Below are 19,529 nucleotides of genomic sequence, written 5' to 3' on the forward strand. Positions count from 1 at the left end.
AGCCTTATGAAATTGGCTTTTGCAGCCGTGCACTCGTTATGGATTCAGTGGTTATCTGCTGGCTTTCCTCAAGTGGTTGACTTAATCAAAGTGCACCATGTTAAGTAACAATTTTGTAGATGATCCACTTCAATAATTATTCTTTAATTAACACACACACACAGCTCATGTAAAACATCTCACACTCACACACACACACACACACACACACACACACCGGGTCATTCCACTGATATACTGGAGTGTAATTTTGATCACGTCATTCATGTCATATGAAAGCTGGGAATCATAGCTTCAAATTGATATGTTGGTTGCTCAGTTTGACCCACAGTTTTGGAGATATGGCTTATATAGAGTAATGTCTTGCAGACAAACAGCCAGTTGAGAAAACAGGCTTGAAAAGGTTCACTTCTGTGGAACATTATACCTAGCTACATGTTTAACCCATGAGATCAGATTCATACGAGGTTTCCGCCGGACACACACTGGTCTGATGAACCCATTCTGACCTGAGATCAGATTCTAAAAATGTCAGTCGCTCTTTGATTTTTCAAAAATAGCAGACCTACAAGCTCATATCGCGCCACTCGGTGGCGCGATATGAGCTTGTAGATCTGCTATTTTTAAATAGCTAAAGCATAACATGATGCTGACACCAAAATGGGTGCCCGGTCAGAATGGGTAAAGCATTTATTTCATGTTTACATGTTGATTTCAGCTCTGACACTTATTTCAGACATGCTCTAGTTAGTATGTGAAGAGTCTGCCTGCGCTATTAACTCATTTTGGGGAAAACAATAACCAGTTTTTCGCTGGTGAAAAGCGATGGCAGGCTCTCAGTCAAATCTGGTCACAGATGTCACGCTGGTCACGCTGCCTGGAAAGCGTGCTCCGTGGGTGGGAAGGCAGTCCCACGCATGCCATGAACGAGTGGTGGAAACTAAAGTAACTATAAAAGGAAAAACGTTAGTTACTATAGGTCCTGTGTAGATGTATAGATTATTATTACAAAACATACATTAACCACTTCAGCCCTACATGTATATATATATATGCATTTTTGCCATTTGAAAATAGCCAATCTACAAACTCACAATAGATGTTCATATACATTTCTAAAAACCTGAAAGGGGAACATTCTATACAATAAGTAATTTTTACTTTTGGTTCTTTAAGTACAATTTGATACCAATACTTTTGTACTTAAGTAATTAATATCTCATTAACTAACAAGTTAGAATCTTAGATCATTCATAAATTAAGTGATGATCAATTAACTATAGTTATAACGGATCATTCTAAAGTGTTACCATGCTGCTGCTGATGTGATGGTTTATTTTTCACTGTCAAATGACTTCTGTTCACCATGATGGTGTTTTGCCCTCTGTTTATCATGCATGGCCTGCATCTGTTTGGCTCCGTCGCAGCAACATGCGGTTAGTGAATCCTAATTAGGGATGCACCGAAAAGGGAAATTCTTGGCCGAAACCGAATACCAAATAGAGGAAACAATTGGCCGAAAACCGAATACCGAATATCCGATATTAAAGCAACCTGATTTATGGCAAAATAAATGGTTATGGCAAAACTTAACTTAAATAATAATCACTATTATGGGCCCATAAAACATTTATTCAGCTCTTTTGAATGCATTAATTGCATACACTATTCAGTGATATATTTTCTGCCTCTTCGGGCCGAAACCGAATAGGCCGAAAATGCATTTCTAGCCATTTTCTGCCGAACATTTTCTGCGGCCGAATTTTCGGTGCATCACTAGTTAAAATGGTATGTTTATACAGAGTAATTAAAGAATAAATAATCTCTCAATCACCTGGTAATGACTGTGACACAGTCCTCTGGCTGAAAGGTCAGAAGGTCAGTCCTTGCAACCACAATGTTTCCAGCCAGACAGGTCTAGTCCAGAATGCCACTTAAGCACTATAAATACTTTGTTGTACAACAAATAGCAAAAATTGTTGACCTACAAGCTTGTAGATGTTTGGAAAATGTTAAAAGATTTAGAAAGCTTTTGCCTATAATGCCATGTGGAAAGTGGTTATCACTTAACATACCTACACCCGCACAGTATCATTGGTATGAAGTGTAACTGAATATCGCTGTTTTAGTATCCTCACTTAACCCATTAAGACCTGAGTTTGATTCTACAAATGTTATGTTATGGTTATGGCAAACTTAACTTAAATAATAATCACTATTATGGGTCCATAAAACATTTATTCAGCTCTTTTGAATGCATTAATTGCATACACTATTCGGTGATATATTTTCTGCCTATTTGGGCCGAAACCGAATAGGCCGAAAATGCATTTTTAGCCATTTCCTGCCGAATATTTTCTGCGGCCGAATATTCGGTGCATCACTAATCCAAACAAAGCATTTGTGTGTAGATTTTCTTTACTCCATTATATCTGTTTCAGCATTGGACTGGAATACAGTATCAATCAGGCTTTAAACGCACGCACGTTCAATACTACTGCATATTCATGAGAGAGAGAGAGAGAGAGAGAGAGAGAGAGAGAGAGAGAGATTAAATAAAGACAGGGAAGGCATGAAGCAGGAAGCAGAGGTGAGAATCTGCATATCTTTGACAATGAGGACGATGATTACTGATAGCAGGACATACAGACTGTCTCTGATTACTGATAGCAGGACATACAGACTGTCTGATTACTGATAGCAGGACATACAGACTGTCTGATTACTGATAGCAGGACATACAGACTGTCTGATTACTGATAGCAGGACATACAGACTGTCTGATTACTGATAGCAGGACATACAGACTGTCTGATTACTGATAGCAGGACATACAGACTGTCTGATTACTGATAGCAGGACATACAGACTGTCTGATTACTGATAGCAGGACATACAGACTGTCTCTGATTACTGATAGCAGGACATACAGACTGTCTCTGATTACTGATAGCAGGACATACAGACTGTCTGATTACTGATAGCAGGACATACAGACTGTCTGATTACTGATAGCAGGACATACAGACTGTCTCTGATTACTGATAGCAGGACATACAGACTGTCTCTGATTACTGATAGCAGGACATACAGACTGTCTCTGATTACTGATAGCAGGACATACAGACTGTCTCGCCTCAATTTCACTTTGACATCATCATCAACACAGCAAAATGAGGCTTCAGTGTTGTATTATATATTAATAATAATATATTGTCTACCCTATCCGCAAACATCACATATGCCATATGCAGACCTGGAAACCGTCATACATGCCTTCATATCTTCACGACTGGATTACTGTAATTAAATATACTCTGGTATGAGCAAGATAAATATATCTCGCCTCCAGATGGTGCATATTACACCTATTTTAGCTACTCTTCACTGGATTGATTTTAAGATTTTACTGATTACTTTACCATCTACGGTACATGCGCTGCCTCAGATCCTCGGCTAGGGCCCTCCTAGTTCCTCCTGCAACGCGTCTGGTCACTCGGGGTGACCGGGCCTTTTGTCTTCTTTTAAAACGCTTTTAAAAACACATCTGTATGCCAAGTGTTTTTCCTAGTATTGTTTTTAATTGTTTTGTTGACCAGTTATTTTTTCATGTTTATTGTTGATGTTTTGTTGTTTTGATGTTTTTATGATTACTGTTTTTATAACCTGTCTGTAAAGCACTTTGTATTATGTTTGGAAAGGTGTGATACAAATAAAATGCATTCATTCATTCATTCATTTTGTTTGGCCATGTCATTATAGGCCAAGTACTGTAAATTGACTTTTCTCTAACTATAAATAACTTATTCTAGTATAATTTAAATTTTTTGTGCAGCACATTTAGTTTATTATGTATTTATGGTCAATTTATTGATCACTAATTCTGTATGTCTGGCAAAAATGAAATATTGATGAAAATGTCAATCACAAGCATCATGGTGTTTTAGTTTTAGTCATAGTCTCTTGAATAGTTTATTTAGTTTTAGTCACTAGGAATGTTTTAGTGTTAGTCTAGTTTTAGTCGACTAAATCTACAGTTGATTTGGTCGACTAAAATGTGTTTTGGCGGGCCTTGCCTCCCCTCCACCAATGTCACAATCACTTGAACCCCGCAATGGACCGGGCCGGCCCAATTCTCTAATAGAGCCGGTGGCCAGGCCGGGTGCAGCCTGTGTGTGTTTTTTTTTCTATTTTCTATTTGTACTTATTTTTGGGCGGTCAGCCGGCCCCACCCTTCCCGGCCTTTCTGGCAAATGCCAGACATGCCGGACCTGACCTGCATAGGGCCTAGGGCATAGGGCATAGGGCCTAGGGCCACCTGACTCCTAGAACCTGTTATTTAGGTGTGTGTCAAGCCCAGAATGCGTGGGCGAACCTGCATGTGTGACAGAGAGAGAGTGAACTTTGTCTATATATATTGTGTCAAAGCTCCACCTCTTGCCAGTCTGACCTGAGACGCCAGATCAAACACAGCTTCCACTGAGAGAGAACAGACTGTCTTTAGATCCACACCTAGAGGAAGGAACACTGACCCAGACCACTGGAACTATACCTGAACACTGACCCAGGACCACTGGAACTATACCTGAACACTGACCCAGACCACTGGAACTATACCTGAACACTGACCCAGACCACTGGAACTATACCTGAACACTGACCCAGACCACTGGAACTACCTGCTGGCTCTATCAGCTGAATGGACTTTAACAACAACCACTTTCACAGTCAAAGTAAACTTCATTAGAATAATTCTAAAAGTAGGAGAATTACCACCACTGACTGCATTTCCTGTCTTTGTAGCTAAACTCTGAGACAAAATGGCTTCCAAGGCATCTCGCCCAGAATCGGATTATTCCTGTGCCATGTGTTGCAAACTGTTCTGTCTGGATTGTCAACAGCCAGCGTGTTTTGTGTGTCGAGATTCTAAAAAACACGCCAACCACATTTTCAGACCCATCGATGAAGCTGCACCAGAACACAAGGAGAAAGTCCAGAAATCACTGAAGCCTTTACAGGAGAAACTGAAGGTTTTTAATAAAGTTAAAACAAACTACGACCAAACGGCAGAACACATTAAGGTCCGGGCCCGGCACACCGAGACGCAGATGAAGGAACAGTTTAAGAAGATGCATCAGTTTCTACATGATGAAGAGGAGGCCAGGATCACTGCACTGAGGGAGGAAGAGCAGCAGAAGAGTCAGATGATGAAGGAGAAGACGGAGGGTCTGAACAGAGACATATCAACCATTTCAGACATAATCAGAGCCACCGAGGAGGAGCTGAGAGCCGAACACGTCTCATTCCTGCAGAACTACAAGACCACAGTGGAAAGAGTCCAGCTCACTGCACTGCAGGACCCACAGCCGGTCTCAGGAGCACTGATAGACGAGGCCAAACACCTGGGGAACCTGGCCTTCAGAGTCTGGGACAAGATGAAGGACATCGTCTCCTACACTCCTGTCATTCTGGACCCCAACACTGCCCGTCCATACCTCACCCTGTTTGATGATCTGACCAGTGTGAGACGTGGAGATGTACAGCAGCTTCCTGACAATCCAGAGAGGTTTAACTACTGGGACTGTGTCGTGGGTTCTGAGGGCTTTAACTCTGGGACTCACAGCTGGGATGTTGAGGTTGGAGACAACACATACTGGGGACTGGGTGTGTTAGCGGAGTCTTACCAGAGGAAAGGATACGGAGGGGGTCAACGTTGGGGCATACAGTTCAATAAAGGTGAATACAAAGCATTCCCCTCCTCCTCAGGGTCAGCCACTGTTCTCTCACTGAAGCAGAACGCCAAGAAGATCCGAGTCCAGCTGGACTGGAACAAAGGAACTCTGTCCTTCTCTGATCCTGATACCAACACACACATCCACACCTTCACACACACCTTCACTGACACACTGTTTCCATTCATTTCCACCTTTCATACTGTCCCTCTGAAGATGTTACCATGGAAGGTCAGTGTGACTCTGGAACCACGTAGTTAGACATGATGATGATGATGATGATGTCATGTTATGGATATATTACTGCCTATTGTCAATAATCAAAAAAAATACTAAAGTTATACACAATATTTAGTTTCCATTGTCTGCTATCACTTTTCAATATAATAGTATGTATAGGCCCAGGCCGTAGCGTAACGGTCTGGGCACCGGACTGGTGATCCAGTCGCGGTGTGCCGCGGGTTCGACTCCCGGACCCGACACGGCCTTTACCGCATGTCATCCCCCCATCTCTCTCCCGTTTCCTGTCAGCCTACTATCTGTCCCTTAAAAAAAAAAATCAATAAAAGGCGTAAGCCGCAAAAAAAATATCTTTAAAAAAAAAATAGTATGTATATGTAATTATATCAGGATTATTTGAATGATTTTAAAGGTGATTAATATTAGGGATTCATGTAGACATGAAATGATCTCAGTAGTAATCATGTTGAGGAATTGAGATACTTCACCATAAAATGTACACTATTATATTTATACTGTATATCTCTGCTGTTAGGAAGAAACCACCTAACTCCAACATGTTCAGTTTTTTTCAGGAAATGGAAAATATACATTTATCAGGAAATTAAGAAAACCTTATATTTTGCAATACTGCCTAATCACAGTTTGAGGGTCCAATGGAGTTAAGAGGTTTTGTCCAAAGTGCTTCTTACTACTTTTCATTGGTTCAATATTTTCTAAACAACACACTGACGTGAATGGTGTTCAATAGCTCTGATTTAAGCCATAAAAAATGTTCAGTATAGTTTTCTCCCGTGCAAACCTTTACACTTAACTGTACTGTACTTTTTACACAATGTCCTAAAATGTAATAATCAGGTTGGATGAATCTCTTTATGACATTATATAGTTGTATGATGGTTAGCAGAGGTCAGTGTGTTAAATATTAGTTAATGTTAATTACTTTAATGAAACCACAGGATGAGGTAGACTATGAACCCTGCAGTCACTTGAATCACTGATAATAAAATGATAACACCATATAAAATAATAATCCTTGAATTGACTGTATAGAATAATTTCAGATGTTGATTCCCATGACTGTTTCATCATCTTACTGTTTTATTCTATGCGGTGTCATTGAGCAGTCTGGGTGGGAGGGACTGAGGGTTTTCTTTGTGTCTGTTTTTTGAGGGGCGTTACACAGGTTTAATGTTTGTTTGTAAACACATTGACAATGAAGGGAAAATGTACGTTATAATGTGCTAATTACGACATATTGTCTCATTATTGATAATGGCATTTAGTGTTTGTTTTACATCACCTAATCAACATGAGTTAGACTTTAATATATTAGCGCCCCTCACTTATTTCTTTCCTTTCTTCTTTTTGTTTTAATAAAAAGGGAAAAAATGTATACTGTACCAATGATGTAATCATTTATACCCTGCTTTTAATAAAACCGTATTTGACAAAAATAATAATCTTTTTTTTAATCAATCAATGCATACAGCTGCCCCATACATCCCATAATACCATCCACTCTGACTTCTGATTGGCTGATAGATCCACAACCAGATGGAAAGAGAAGCCCTGTCTAGCAGTGTTGTTTTTGGCAACAAATGTACATTTTAGTTTCAGTCATTAGTCTCTTAAAAACGTTTTTACTTAGTTTTAGTCACGTTTTAGTCACCTGGAATGTTTTGGGGTTTAGTCTAATTTTAGTTGACTATAAATAGCATGAGATTTTTTTTGAGTAAAATGTGTTACGGGTTACGGCGGGCCCTAATGCCGTCGTAATGACTTAAACTTGCTGAAAATAGCAATCTACAAGCTCACAATGTGTTGCGACCAGGGGGGCAGTCAGACAGCTATTTTGTGAAGCCTGAAACTCCTGAAAGTTCATATAATGGCCTGTTGTGGCGCTGTCACTGGACCCAAAAAAACCCATAGCCCCATAGAAGTCCATGTATTTGGGCCCAACTTCACCTAGACTGTATTACATTAATAAACATGGTCATGAATACTTTCTGCTTCCAGTCACTAGTTTAAAGTCTCATTTCTAATGTCATAATATACTTTTTTATAAAATAAATGACCATAAAGTCGCGTATGTTCTGAGGGGCGTGGCTACCGTTACCGTCTATGATCGGGAGTCCCCACCCACTCGAGTCAAAATAAAAACCAACGGAGAAGAAGGGGGGAAGTCCCGCCTTGTTGTCTGGGCAGCCTTGGCCAGCTGGGCCCAAACGGAGCCAGCCAATGGCCAGCTGGGCCCAAACGGATCTAGAAAGATGGCGACTTACAGTGCAGGAATAACAGGCTTCATTTTACGTCCATGTTAGACCCGGGGAACGCTTTGTCCATATTTTTCTGTCTATGGTTGCGACACGTTGTGAGCTTGTAGATCGGCTATTTTCAGCATGCAACAAAGTGTAAAATGACCCATACAGAATATCTTGTCCACTAGTCCCTTACTAACATTTTAGTCTAGTTTTTATTTGTTGACTAAATCAACAGTATATTTAGTCTTACTTAGTCATCATAGCTTAGTTTTCATTTAGTTTCCATTGTGTTTTCGTCAGTGGAGAAAGGTGTCTTAGTTTTAGTCGACGAAAACAACACTGCTATCTAGCCCTATCTGGATTGGGAAAAACACAAGTCTGTTAATCGCCATAAAAGTCACAATTGACACATAGCAGCTCAAATGACGACAGAGAGACATGGAGATAGAGAGAGCTAGACAGAGTCACTTATCTTTGGGTTCCCACAAGAAAAGGGCATATTTTGGAGGACATAAAGTTCAAATGGTTATTAATCATTTGTAAGCTGTGATCAATCTGATTAAAATGTGTATAATCTTTTTACATTCTGTCACTTTACCATTGAGAGAGAGAGAGTGTGCAGACAGAGCGAGAGGGAGCGTGTGTGAGTGTGTGTGTGTGTGTGTGTGTGTGTGTGTGTGTGTGTGTGTGTGTGTGTGTGTTCACTCTCTATCGCTCCCAGAATGTGCAGAATGCCCACTTTCAAGTTTTCACATGTATAAACAACCTTTTGAAAATATCAGATCTACAAGCTCACAATGTGTTGCATTGCGACACATTGTGAGCTTGTAAATCGGCTATTTTCAAATGGCAAAAATGTATACCGGTACAAGGCCAAAGCGGTCGTTAATGCATGTTGTGTAATAATAATCTAAATCTACAAACTAACTAAAGTTTTCAAATAAATGTAGACAATATTTCCCTCTGAGATGTAGTGGAGTAGAAGTAAAAGCACTGACATTAGGAAATACTCAATTAAAGTAAAGTACAAATGCCTCAAAATTGTACTGAATTAAATGTACATATAGTTACTTTCCTCCACCGACAAGACATGGAGCTCCATGAGTGTAAAAATGTTTTCTAGCTGCAACCTTTCTTCCCATAACATCCCTTCACCTGTACATTGTAGTTAGAACACATAGTACAGTATGAGCATTATGAGCCAACAGAAGATGTATTATGTATAGCAAAGTATGTGCTACTGTACTGTACAGTATGTAGCCGTGTGGAGATAGCGTCCTAATTGGCACGGCGTACAGTGGTGGTGACGAGGCTACTGTAACTGCTGCTGTGCTGACATGCCCACGCTTTGTGTGATCAGCGTCAGTCTGACAGTGATATTCTTCTTTCATCCTCGCAAAACATTATACTGTATATATACAGTATATACATTATACTGTCTGCCATGCTGGTATCCTGGCTCTTTCCCTTTTAACCCAATTTGACCTGGGAAAACGAGTCTTCTATATCATGAGAGTTTTATGAAAAACCCTATGTTTCTATGTCAGTGGTTCTCACAGGGTTAAACCCTATGTTTCTATGTCAGTGGTTCTCACAGGGTTAAAACCCTATGTTTCTATGTCAGTGGTTCTCACAGGGTTAAACCCTAGGTTTCTATGTCAGTGGTTCTCACAGGGTTAAACCCTATGTTTCTATGTCAGTGGTTCTCACAGGGTTAAACCCTATGTTTCTATGTCAGTGGTTCTCACAGGGTTAAAACCCTATGTTTCTATGTCAGTGGTTCTGAAACATTTTGATGTCAAGGATCCCCAAAATTATATGTAATTGGCCACCGACCCCCATCTGAAAATATGTTCTTCCAGGGACCCTCCAGAAGCAAAGATTTGAGTTAAAAACTTTGGCTCTGAAAGAATACATATTCAAAGATTTGTGCCACATTTTAACAATTATTCAAAAATAGCAGACATACTAGCTCATAGCGCTGCACTCGGTGCTGCACTACGAGCTTGTAGATCTGCAATTTTTCAATAGCTAAAGTATATAACATAATGCTTAAAACTCTTCTGGCTGTTCGGAAAAGAATGTCAAGTGAAATCGTACAAAGGGAGAGATTAAAAGAGGAAGCGCAGTATTAATTGACCTTTGTCACACTGTCTCCTGTTTCTCAATCCTGGTGTGCGGTGCACGCACGTTATTGAATTCCCAGTGAGGTTTACTGTGTAAGTCCTTTTCAAGTCATTTTGGACTTATTGTTAAACTGTAAAATATCTTGCCTCCATTTAAGGGTTTGATCGTCACATCTGAGGGATCACTGCAAACTAGGGATGCACCGAAAGGGAAATTCTTGGCCAAAACCGAATACCGAATAGAGGAAACAGTTGGCCGAAAACCGAATACCGAATATCCGATATTAAAGCAACCTGATTTATGGCAAAATAAATGGTTATGGCAAAACTTAACTTAAATAATAATCACTATTATGGGCCCATAAAACATTTATTCAGCCTTTTGAATGCATTAATTGCATACACTATTCAGTGATATATTTTCTTCCTCTTCGGGCCGAAACCGAATAGGCCGAAAATGCATTTCTAGCCATTTTCTGCCGAACATTTTCTGCGGCCGAATTTTCGGTGCATCACTAGTTAAAATGGTATGTTTATACAGAGTAATTAAAGAATAAATAATCTCTCAATCACCTGGTAATGACTGTGACACAGTCCTCTGGCTGAAAGGTCAGAAGGTCAGTCCTTGCAACCACAATGTTTCCAGCCAGACAGGTCTAGTCCAGAATGCCACTTAAGCACTATATACTTTGTTGTACAACAAATAGCAAAAATTGTTGACCTACAAGCTTGTAGATGTTTGGAAAATGTTAAAAGATTTAGAAAGCTTTTGCCTATAATGCCATGTGGAAAGTGGTTATCACTTAACATACCTACACCCGCACAGTATCATTGGTATGAAGTGTAACTGAATATCGCTGTTTTAGTATCCTCACTTAACCCATTAAGACCTGAGTTTGATTCTACAAATGTTATGTTATGGTTATGGCAAAACTTAACTTAAATAATAATCACTATTATGGGTCCATAAAACATTTATTCAGCTCTTTTGAATGCATTAATTGCATACACTATTCGGTGATATATTTTCTGCCTATTTGGGCCGAAACCGAATAGGCCGAAAATGCATTTCTAGCCATTTTCTGCCGAATATTTTCTGCGGACGAATATTCGGTGCATCACTAATCCTAATGGTCTTGTACGGATCATCAATATTATGAAACCAGATGTTTAGTTCAGCCATAGATCATCAGTATATGAAACCAGATGTTTAGTTCAGCCATAGACCATCAGTATATGAAACCAGATGTTTAGTTCAGCCATAGATCATCAGTATATGAAACCAGATGTTTAGTTCAGCCATAGATCATCAGTATATGAAACCAGATGTTAAGTTCAGCCATAGATCATCAGTATATGAAACCAGATGTTTAGGTCAGCCATAGATCATCAGTATGAAACCAGATGTTTAGTTCAGCCATAGATCATCAGTATGAAACCAGATGTTTAGGTCAGCCATAGATCATCAGTATATGAAACCAGATGTTTAGTTCAGCCATAGATCATCAGTATATGAAACCAGATGTTTAGTTCAGCCATAGATCATCAGTATGAAACCAGATGTTTAGGTCAGCCATAGATCATCAGTATGAAACCAGATGTTTAGTTCAGCCATAGATCATCAGTATGAAACCAGATGTTTAGTTCAGCCATAGATCATCAGTATGAAACCAGATGTTTAGTTCAGCCATAGATCATCAGTATGAAACCAGATGTTTAGGTCAGCCATAGATCATCAGTATGAAACCAGATGTTTAGTTCAGCCATAGATCATCAGTATATGAAACCAGATGTTTAGTTCAGCCATAGATCATCAGTATGAAACCAGATGTTTAGTTCAGCCATAGATCATCAGTATATGAAACCAGATGTTTAGTTCAGCCATAGATCATCAGTATGAAACCAGATGTTTAGTTCAGCCATAGATCATCAGTATATGAAACCAGATGTTTAGTTCAGCCATAGATCATCAGTATGAAACCAGATGTTTAGTTCAGCCATAGATCATCAGTATGAAACCAGATGTTTAGTTCAGCCATAGATCATCAGTATGAAACCAGATGTTTAGTTCAGCCATAGATCATCAGTATGAAACCAGATGTTTAGTTCAGCCATAGATCATCAGTATGAAACCAGATGTTTAGTTCAGCCATAGATCATCAGTATGAAACCAGATGTTTAGGTCAGCCATAGATCATCAGTATGAAACCAGATGTTTAGTTCAGCCATAGATCATCAGTATATGAAACCAGATGTTTAGTTCAGCCATAGATCATCAGTATATGAAACCAGATGTTTAGTTCAGCCATAGATCATCAGTATATGAAACCAGATGTTTAGGTCAGCCATAGATCATCAGTATGAAACCAGATGTTTAGTTCAGCCATAGATCATCAGTATATGAAACCAGATGTTTAGTTCAGCCATAGATCATCAGTATATGAAACCAGATGTTTAGTTCAGCCATAGATCATCAGTATGAAACCAGATGTTTAGTTCAGCCATAGATCATCAGTATGAAACCAGATGTTTAGTTCAGCCATAGATCATCAGTATGAAACCAGATGTTTAGGTCAGCCATAGATCATCAGTATGAAACCAGATGTTTAGTTCAGCCATAGATCATCAGTATATGAAACCAGATGTTTAGTTCAGCCATAGATCATCAGTATGAAACCAGATGTTTAGGTCAGCCATAGATCATCAGTATGAAACCAGATGTTTAGTTCAGCCATAGATCATCAGTATATGAAACCAGATGTTTAGTTCAGCCATAGATCATCAGTATGAAACCAGATGTTTAGTTCAGCCATAGATCATCAGTATATGAAACCAGATGTTTAGATCAGCCATAGATCATCAGTATGAAACCAGATGTTTAGTTCAGCCATAGATCATCAGTATATGAAACCAGATGTTTAGATCAGCCATAGCACATTTGATTAGAACACATCCATCCCACAAAGCAGGGAGGCACAACAGTAGGTATGTATCACAGAGAGAGAGAGAGAGAGAGAGAGAGAGAGAGAGAGAGAGAGAGAGAGAGAGAGAGAGAGAGAGCCTGGCATGGCTAGACAAATATCTCTGCATAGATAACTTCGGTGTGGAAGATTTATTCCCAAGGGGTGGTTACAGATTTAAAACGTCACGGAGAAAATGTCTCCATTTGAATAGTGGGCTCTGATTGGTCACCCACAACACTGGGGTGAGCAAAATGTAATTCAAACTGAGGAGTGTTAGACCAATCTCCCTAGGGATTCTTTTTTTCCTGTAACAGATTTGTCTGGTGTCCTGCAGGCTCTCCCTCGCGCATGTGCTCACGCACGCACGCACGCACGCACGCACGCACGCACGCACGTACGTTGGTGTGTGAGAGCGACTTCTTGCACAGTCACACATTAGAGTCTGCATGGTTAACCCCGTGTGCTCATCTATTGATGCTGAAATGTAAATGTGAAATGAAATGTGATGAGCACAAAAAGGGATAAAAATGAAGTCACGTGAGCCACGTGGGCCGGTTAACAGTTTCCGTGCTTTGAATGGATTACTCCAGGTTAATGTCGCTGCCATATCGGACATACGCGACTTTTGTTTTATGTGTTTAATCCGCCGCAATGTAATAATTAAAAAGAAAATCCGTCTTCGCCGCGGAGAAAGAGAGTAGATGCATCTGTTCTGATGAGGAAAACGGAAATCGTCACATGCTGTGGGCTGCTAGGGCTTCTGGGAAATTGAGGCCAATGCAAACGAATAGGGTTCAACGCCTCATGGAGGAGGGTCCTGTGCTGCGTCTTCCGGGTGTACCAAGATGGCGGGTGGTCCGGCCGTTCATAACAAACGGGGGAAGCTTTTTTCGCTCGATTTTCGCGGATTAAAAGCCCAAATAATTCAGCGTATGCTCTAAAGGTAATACAACAATCTCGGCAGTGAAGGGGGGTTGATTAAAAGTCCGGTAAATCGTTTTCCGCAGTCAAACTGTTAAAGGACCTATAACATAAAATTCTACTTTTTCAATTTATTTTGTGTTTTTGGGGCTCCTATGTGTGTTTTCTCTCCCCACAAATAACCAATCTTGAACAATCAGGCTTTTATGTCATATGGGTGCTTTAATGGAAATTGCTCTCAGGAACAGCTCGGCTGATTTTGGCCTCATCGTGATGTCATCAATGTCACCCTACTTATATAATTCCTCTCTTTTTCAGTCTTCAGTTCCAAATTTGCATTTCCACTTTGTTTACAATGTCCACCATTGTTGATATTCCAAGCTGGCATGGAATGGAAACAAGCCTGGTTTTATCTAGCATCAGTATTATAACGTCTCAAATATTAAATAATCTGCATATCAGCACCCCCACCACCTCAGGACATTGTGGTACTGCAGCTAAAACTGCTTTCAAAGTCCAGAAAGAAAAGACAAGGGCTGCGTCCGAATTGCTAGGGTTGTTCCCTACTCCCTACCCCCCATACGGGGATCCAGACTCTAGTGGACTCTATAGTGAAGATTTCGGACAATACTCCCTGTATGGGGAGCACCGACTCTGACGTCAATATCGGTAGAGGGCGCTGTAGTTCCGCGGGTTCATGTACTTTTTATTTGCATGAAATCCCCATTAGGTTTTTTCAGATCGCCTCATAAAGAACTGTTTGAAAAATAAACAAATTATCCCGGCCGTTTCACTCATTTGGATATGAAGAATCAACTGACTACAAGAAACCAGTCAAAACGCTGCGGCTGAATTTCCGCTAGGAACAGACTGTATCAAATAAGTGACTGCAGGCTGTCACCTCCCTGCAAGGACAGTTTGTTAAATTCATGAATGAATAAAGAAAAAATAGGTTAATGAAAATATGTTTGCAGGCATTTAGGCCTATATATCTATGATAAAAAGGTTATTTTAAAATAACAATGGGCCTATGATTATTATCAATAAATTAATATTAGGCTATATCCATTATCCAGCAATATGAAAACAGTGCACAACCTTGACAATAGGCTATATGAAAATATCAGCAGCATGACCACATGAACCCCCGCTAATCCTGGGGCGGGGGGATACGGCAAAAATAGCCGATCTATAAGCAACGCGCAACGTCCGTGTTGTGAGCTTGTATACTTTTACTTGGGTACTTTTGGTAAAGAATTACCAAAAGTAGCCGATCTACAAGCTCTGCTCACAATACGGACGTTTGGTGTTAACAGAAACAGCAGACCAATAAATGACTGCCTTGTCTGCCTACACAATGAAGTTTTAATGCATTTATCGCAATTCAATGAAATAATGTTAGATAGCATATTTTTTCATGGCAGGAATGAATGAATATTAATAAAACATATGTTCGGACACAATTAATATGTGTCTCACATGCATGTATTTAGCCTACGTTTGGGATAAAGAATCTCACAAATATATTCTACAGCAAGCAACTGATTCCTCTCCTAACGTCATGCGCTGGGCCTGGGTGATACAATGAATCAGATTAGTAATACTATTGCAAATGAGTAGATTTATTATAAATAAAATAAAACCATTTCAAATAAATGCACAGATCATTTGTCTCGATCTGTAGCTTCGAGATCCGCCAGGGAAGAAAAGAGGGGAAAACGAAAGTTTAAAAAGTACATTTGTGTTGAGTTCTTTCGCTAGTTCAACTTCTGCCTCTTCTGAGTTGGAGCGCGATGAGCGCATGCATGCAGAAGCAGCGCACGTGCGCAAACGCGTGCATGTGCGCTCAAGAGCGAGCTTGCGCAATGCATTATGGGGCAGATTTGCTTCGCTGTGTTTTTGTAGTGACCATCGGGAGCTCCCTACAATTCCCGGTGCATTGTGGGATACTTCAGTCCACTACTGTAGGGTGCAAAAATGCTCACTACATATTCGGACACTATAACAAAATGGCGGAACCCCAAAGTAGTGCACTATATGGGGCATAGGGAATGAATTCGGACGCAGCCCAGGCCTGGTTATATCAGAGTGGTGATTGAGGCTCAAACCATTAGAAATAAGTTTGAGGGACATGGACAATATGATATTAAATATTAAAAGCAGTTTTAAAATGCATGTTATTTGCGCTTTAACCCATTCTGAACGGGCACCCATTTTGGTGTCGGCATCATGTTATGCTTTAGCTATTGAAAAAAAGCAGATCTACAAGCTCATATCGCGCCACCGAGTGGCGCGATACGAGCTTGTAGGTCTGCTATTTTTTGAAAAATCGAAGAACGACTGACATTTTTAGAATCTGATCTCAGGTCAGAATGGGTTAATCAGACCAGTGTGTGTCCAGTGGAAACCTCGTATGAATCTGATCTCAGGTCAGAATGGGTTAAGGCATTAAATGCCAGGGTGGAGTTTTTGTCTGAGTCCACCCGTGCTCCTAACAAAACTGTGTTGTTTGATAAGCCCTTCAAAAGCATGCCGTTAGCAAAGCCTCCTCACTGGTAAACACCACCAACCACTGACGCTGTAAGATCATAAAGGAAAGGAAACATAATAGTTGTGTGACTCAGGAAATTCAACAAGGTGTTGAACAGAAGGTGCTGCATTTACATTCAGAGTGAAATCCATATTGATGCGGAAACACTGCATTGCAAAGTATGAGCCTGGGTTCATACAAGGACTTCACTTTGGCACACGCTAAATGGGAAAGATGTAAATGGATAAATGGTGCATATATATAGCACATTAATCCAAAGCACTTTAGCCCATTCTGAACGGGCACCCATTTTGGTGTCAGCATCATGTTATGCTTTAGCTATTGAAAAATAGCAGATCTACAAGCTCATATCGCGCCACCGAGTGGCGCGATACGAGCTTGTAGGTCTGCTATTTTTGAAAAATCGAAGAGCGACTGACATTTCTAGAATCCGATGCATGCACCACCCTGCACACCGGGAGAAATTAGGAGTTCAGAGTCTTGCTCAAGGACACTATAACTCTGGGGGATCGAACTGGGAACCCTGCTGTTCTCATCCGGCTGCTCTACCAGCCACTCTGCCCCTGAGCCACTGCCGCCCCCTATGGGTAGTGCCCTCCTAGACAAGAGGGCACTACTGCCCTGTCCTGTCAACACTTATTGGGGGCGACTGCGGCTCAAGAGGTAGAGCAGGTCGTCCAATGATCCATGGGTCGGCGGTTTGAATCCCGGCTCCTCCTGTCTACATGTCGAAGTGTCCTTGGGCAAGACACTGAACCCCTAATTGCTCCCGATGTGCTGGTTGGTACCTTGGATGGCTTCCGCTGCAATCGGTGTATGAATGGGTGAATGTAATGCACAATCTATGTAAAGCGCCTTGGATAAAGGCGCTATATAAATGCACCATTTACCATTTATTGCTTGTTCTGTGATCTTGATGAAATTGAAAATGAAGTTAACTTTTTGTTTTACTGCTCTAAATATGACGACATGAGGGATATTTTGGTTAATGAGATGTCTTCTATCTGTGGAGATCTCCTAGATTTAAATGACTATGTAAAAAATGGAGATGTGTTTTACCAAGGGGACTTTTGTTGCAGCATATTTTATTTGTCAAGCTTGGGAAAGAAGACAGAGTACTCTGTCTGAATCTGAGCTGTAAAAGTATAATGTGACGACTTTGTATGAATCTGAGTTAGTTGTAATGTAATGAATTATGTAATGTAAACATGCTGTAAATTAACCCATTCTGACCTGAGATCAGATTCTAAAAATGTCAGTCGCTCTTAGATTTTTCAAAAATAGCAGACCTACAAGCTCGTATCGCGCCACTCGGTGGCGCGATATGAGCTTGTAGATCTGCTATTTTTAAATAGCTAAAGCATAACATGATGCCAACACCAAAATGGGTGCCCGGTCAGAATGGGTTAAAATGTGAAATGGTGTCTTATAAACCCATGAGGGTTGGGCACATTGTGTGCAGGACACGGAAATAAATAAACAATCACAATCAATCACAAGACCCGGCCACAAAAAGCTCTGCCAATCGGGCTCAGCTCTATTCGCTCGCTCGGCAGGTTGGATGTTTTCACAAGATTATCTTGTACTGTGCATGTTGGACCTTGGGAAAACATATAGGCCTAAGTATACAGTATAATAATAAGCAGGGTAATAATAATAATAATAATAAAACTTTATTTGTATAGCACCTTTCATGACATGAAAGTGCTTTACAGAACAATGGAGAATAAAAGAAAAGCAAGGCAACGACATTAAAAAAACAAGCAGTAATGCAGTACAGTGAGGACATGAATAACAAAAAATAATAAAAGATCAATTAAAAGCAATGTTGTTAGAAGTGGGTCTTGAGCTGAGCTTTAAAAATGTCTACAGAGGCTGCCTGACGAAGGTACAGTGGGAGCTTGTTCCATGCCGACGGCCCGTAGAAGCAAAAAGCTGCTTCCCCGTATTTTTTAGTTGCCATTTTTTTAGGCAAAGCGAGCAGGCCAGCAGTGGAAGACCTTAGGGGGGCGGTTTGGGACATATTTTGGCAGGCAAGTCATGTAGGTAGGAAGGTGCGAGACCAGAGGGTAGAGGGAGGCTAAGATGATAGATTTTATCTTAGTTGTATAGTACAGGAACCTGAAATAGTGCATGACCTTGAGCAAGGAATAGCTGCTACAGGCAGCACACACCACACAGTACAGCACATTTCCTTAGCTTGTAGTATTTTGAAGAAAAGAAAGGAAACAAACGCATATAAGTATGATAGTATCTCTGGGGAATTACTTTATGGTAAGGGAATGAATGGGGCTTTCATCTTGGTTCTTGCTCTACATTCACTGTCAGTGCTTAAATATGCACATACAGTAGGTAGACTACATTGGACCTAAACCAGGGGGGCAGTCAGCCAGATATTTCGTGAAGCCTCATTTGAAATTGGTAGTTCATATAATGGCCTGTTGTGGCGCTGGACTGGACCCAAAAAGCCCCATAGCTCCATAGAGGCCCATGTATTTTGGCCCAACTTCACCTAGACTGTATTACCTTAATAAACATGGTCATGAATACTTTCTGCTTCCAGTCACTAGTTTAAAGTCTCATTTCTAATGTCATAATATTCTTTTTGGAAAATTATGGTCCCATTTATTTAAAAAATGACCATAAAGTCGCGCATGTTCTGAGGGGCGTGGCTACCGTTACAGTCTATGATCGGGATTCCCCTCCCACTCGAGTCAAAATAAAAACCAACG

At 40.4% G+C, this 19,529-nt stretch overlaps 1 protein-coding gene across 1 annotated transcript; it reads left to right on the plus strand.

Annotated features, from left to right (window-relative positions):
* Positions 1-4,820: 4,820 nt before the first annotated feature.
* On the plus strand, positions 4,821-5,993 carry LOC310867693 (nuclear factor 7, brain-like; the record flags this gene model as incomplete). The annotated part of the gene is made up of 1 exon (XM_083777812.1): positions 4,821-5,993. One exon carries the CDS (start codon positions 4,821-4,823, stop codon positions 5,991-5,993), a length of 1,173 nt encoding a protein of 390 aa, XP_083633938.1.
* Positions 5,994-19,529: the final 13,536 nt, after the last annotated feature.

The sequence above is a fragment of the Protomyctophum parallelum genome, assembly GCF_964188405.1.
Source record: "Protomyctophum parallelum genome assembly, chromosome: 12".
In the NCBI taxonomy this organism is placed as follows: Eukaryota; Metazoa; Chordata; class Actinopteri; order Myctophiformes; family Myctophidae; genus Protomyctophum; species Protomyctophum parallelum.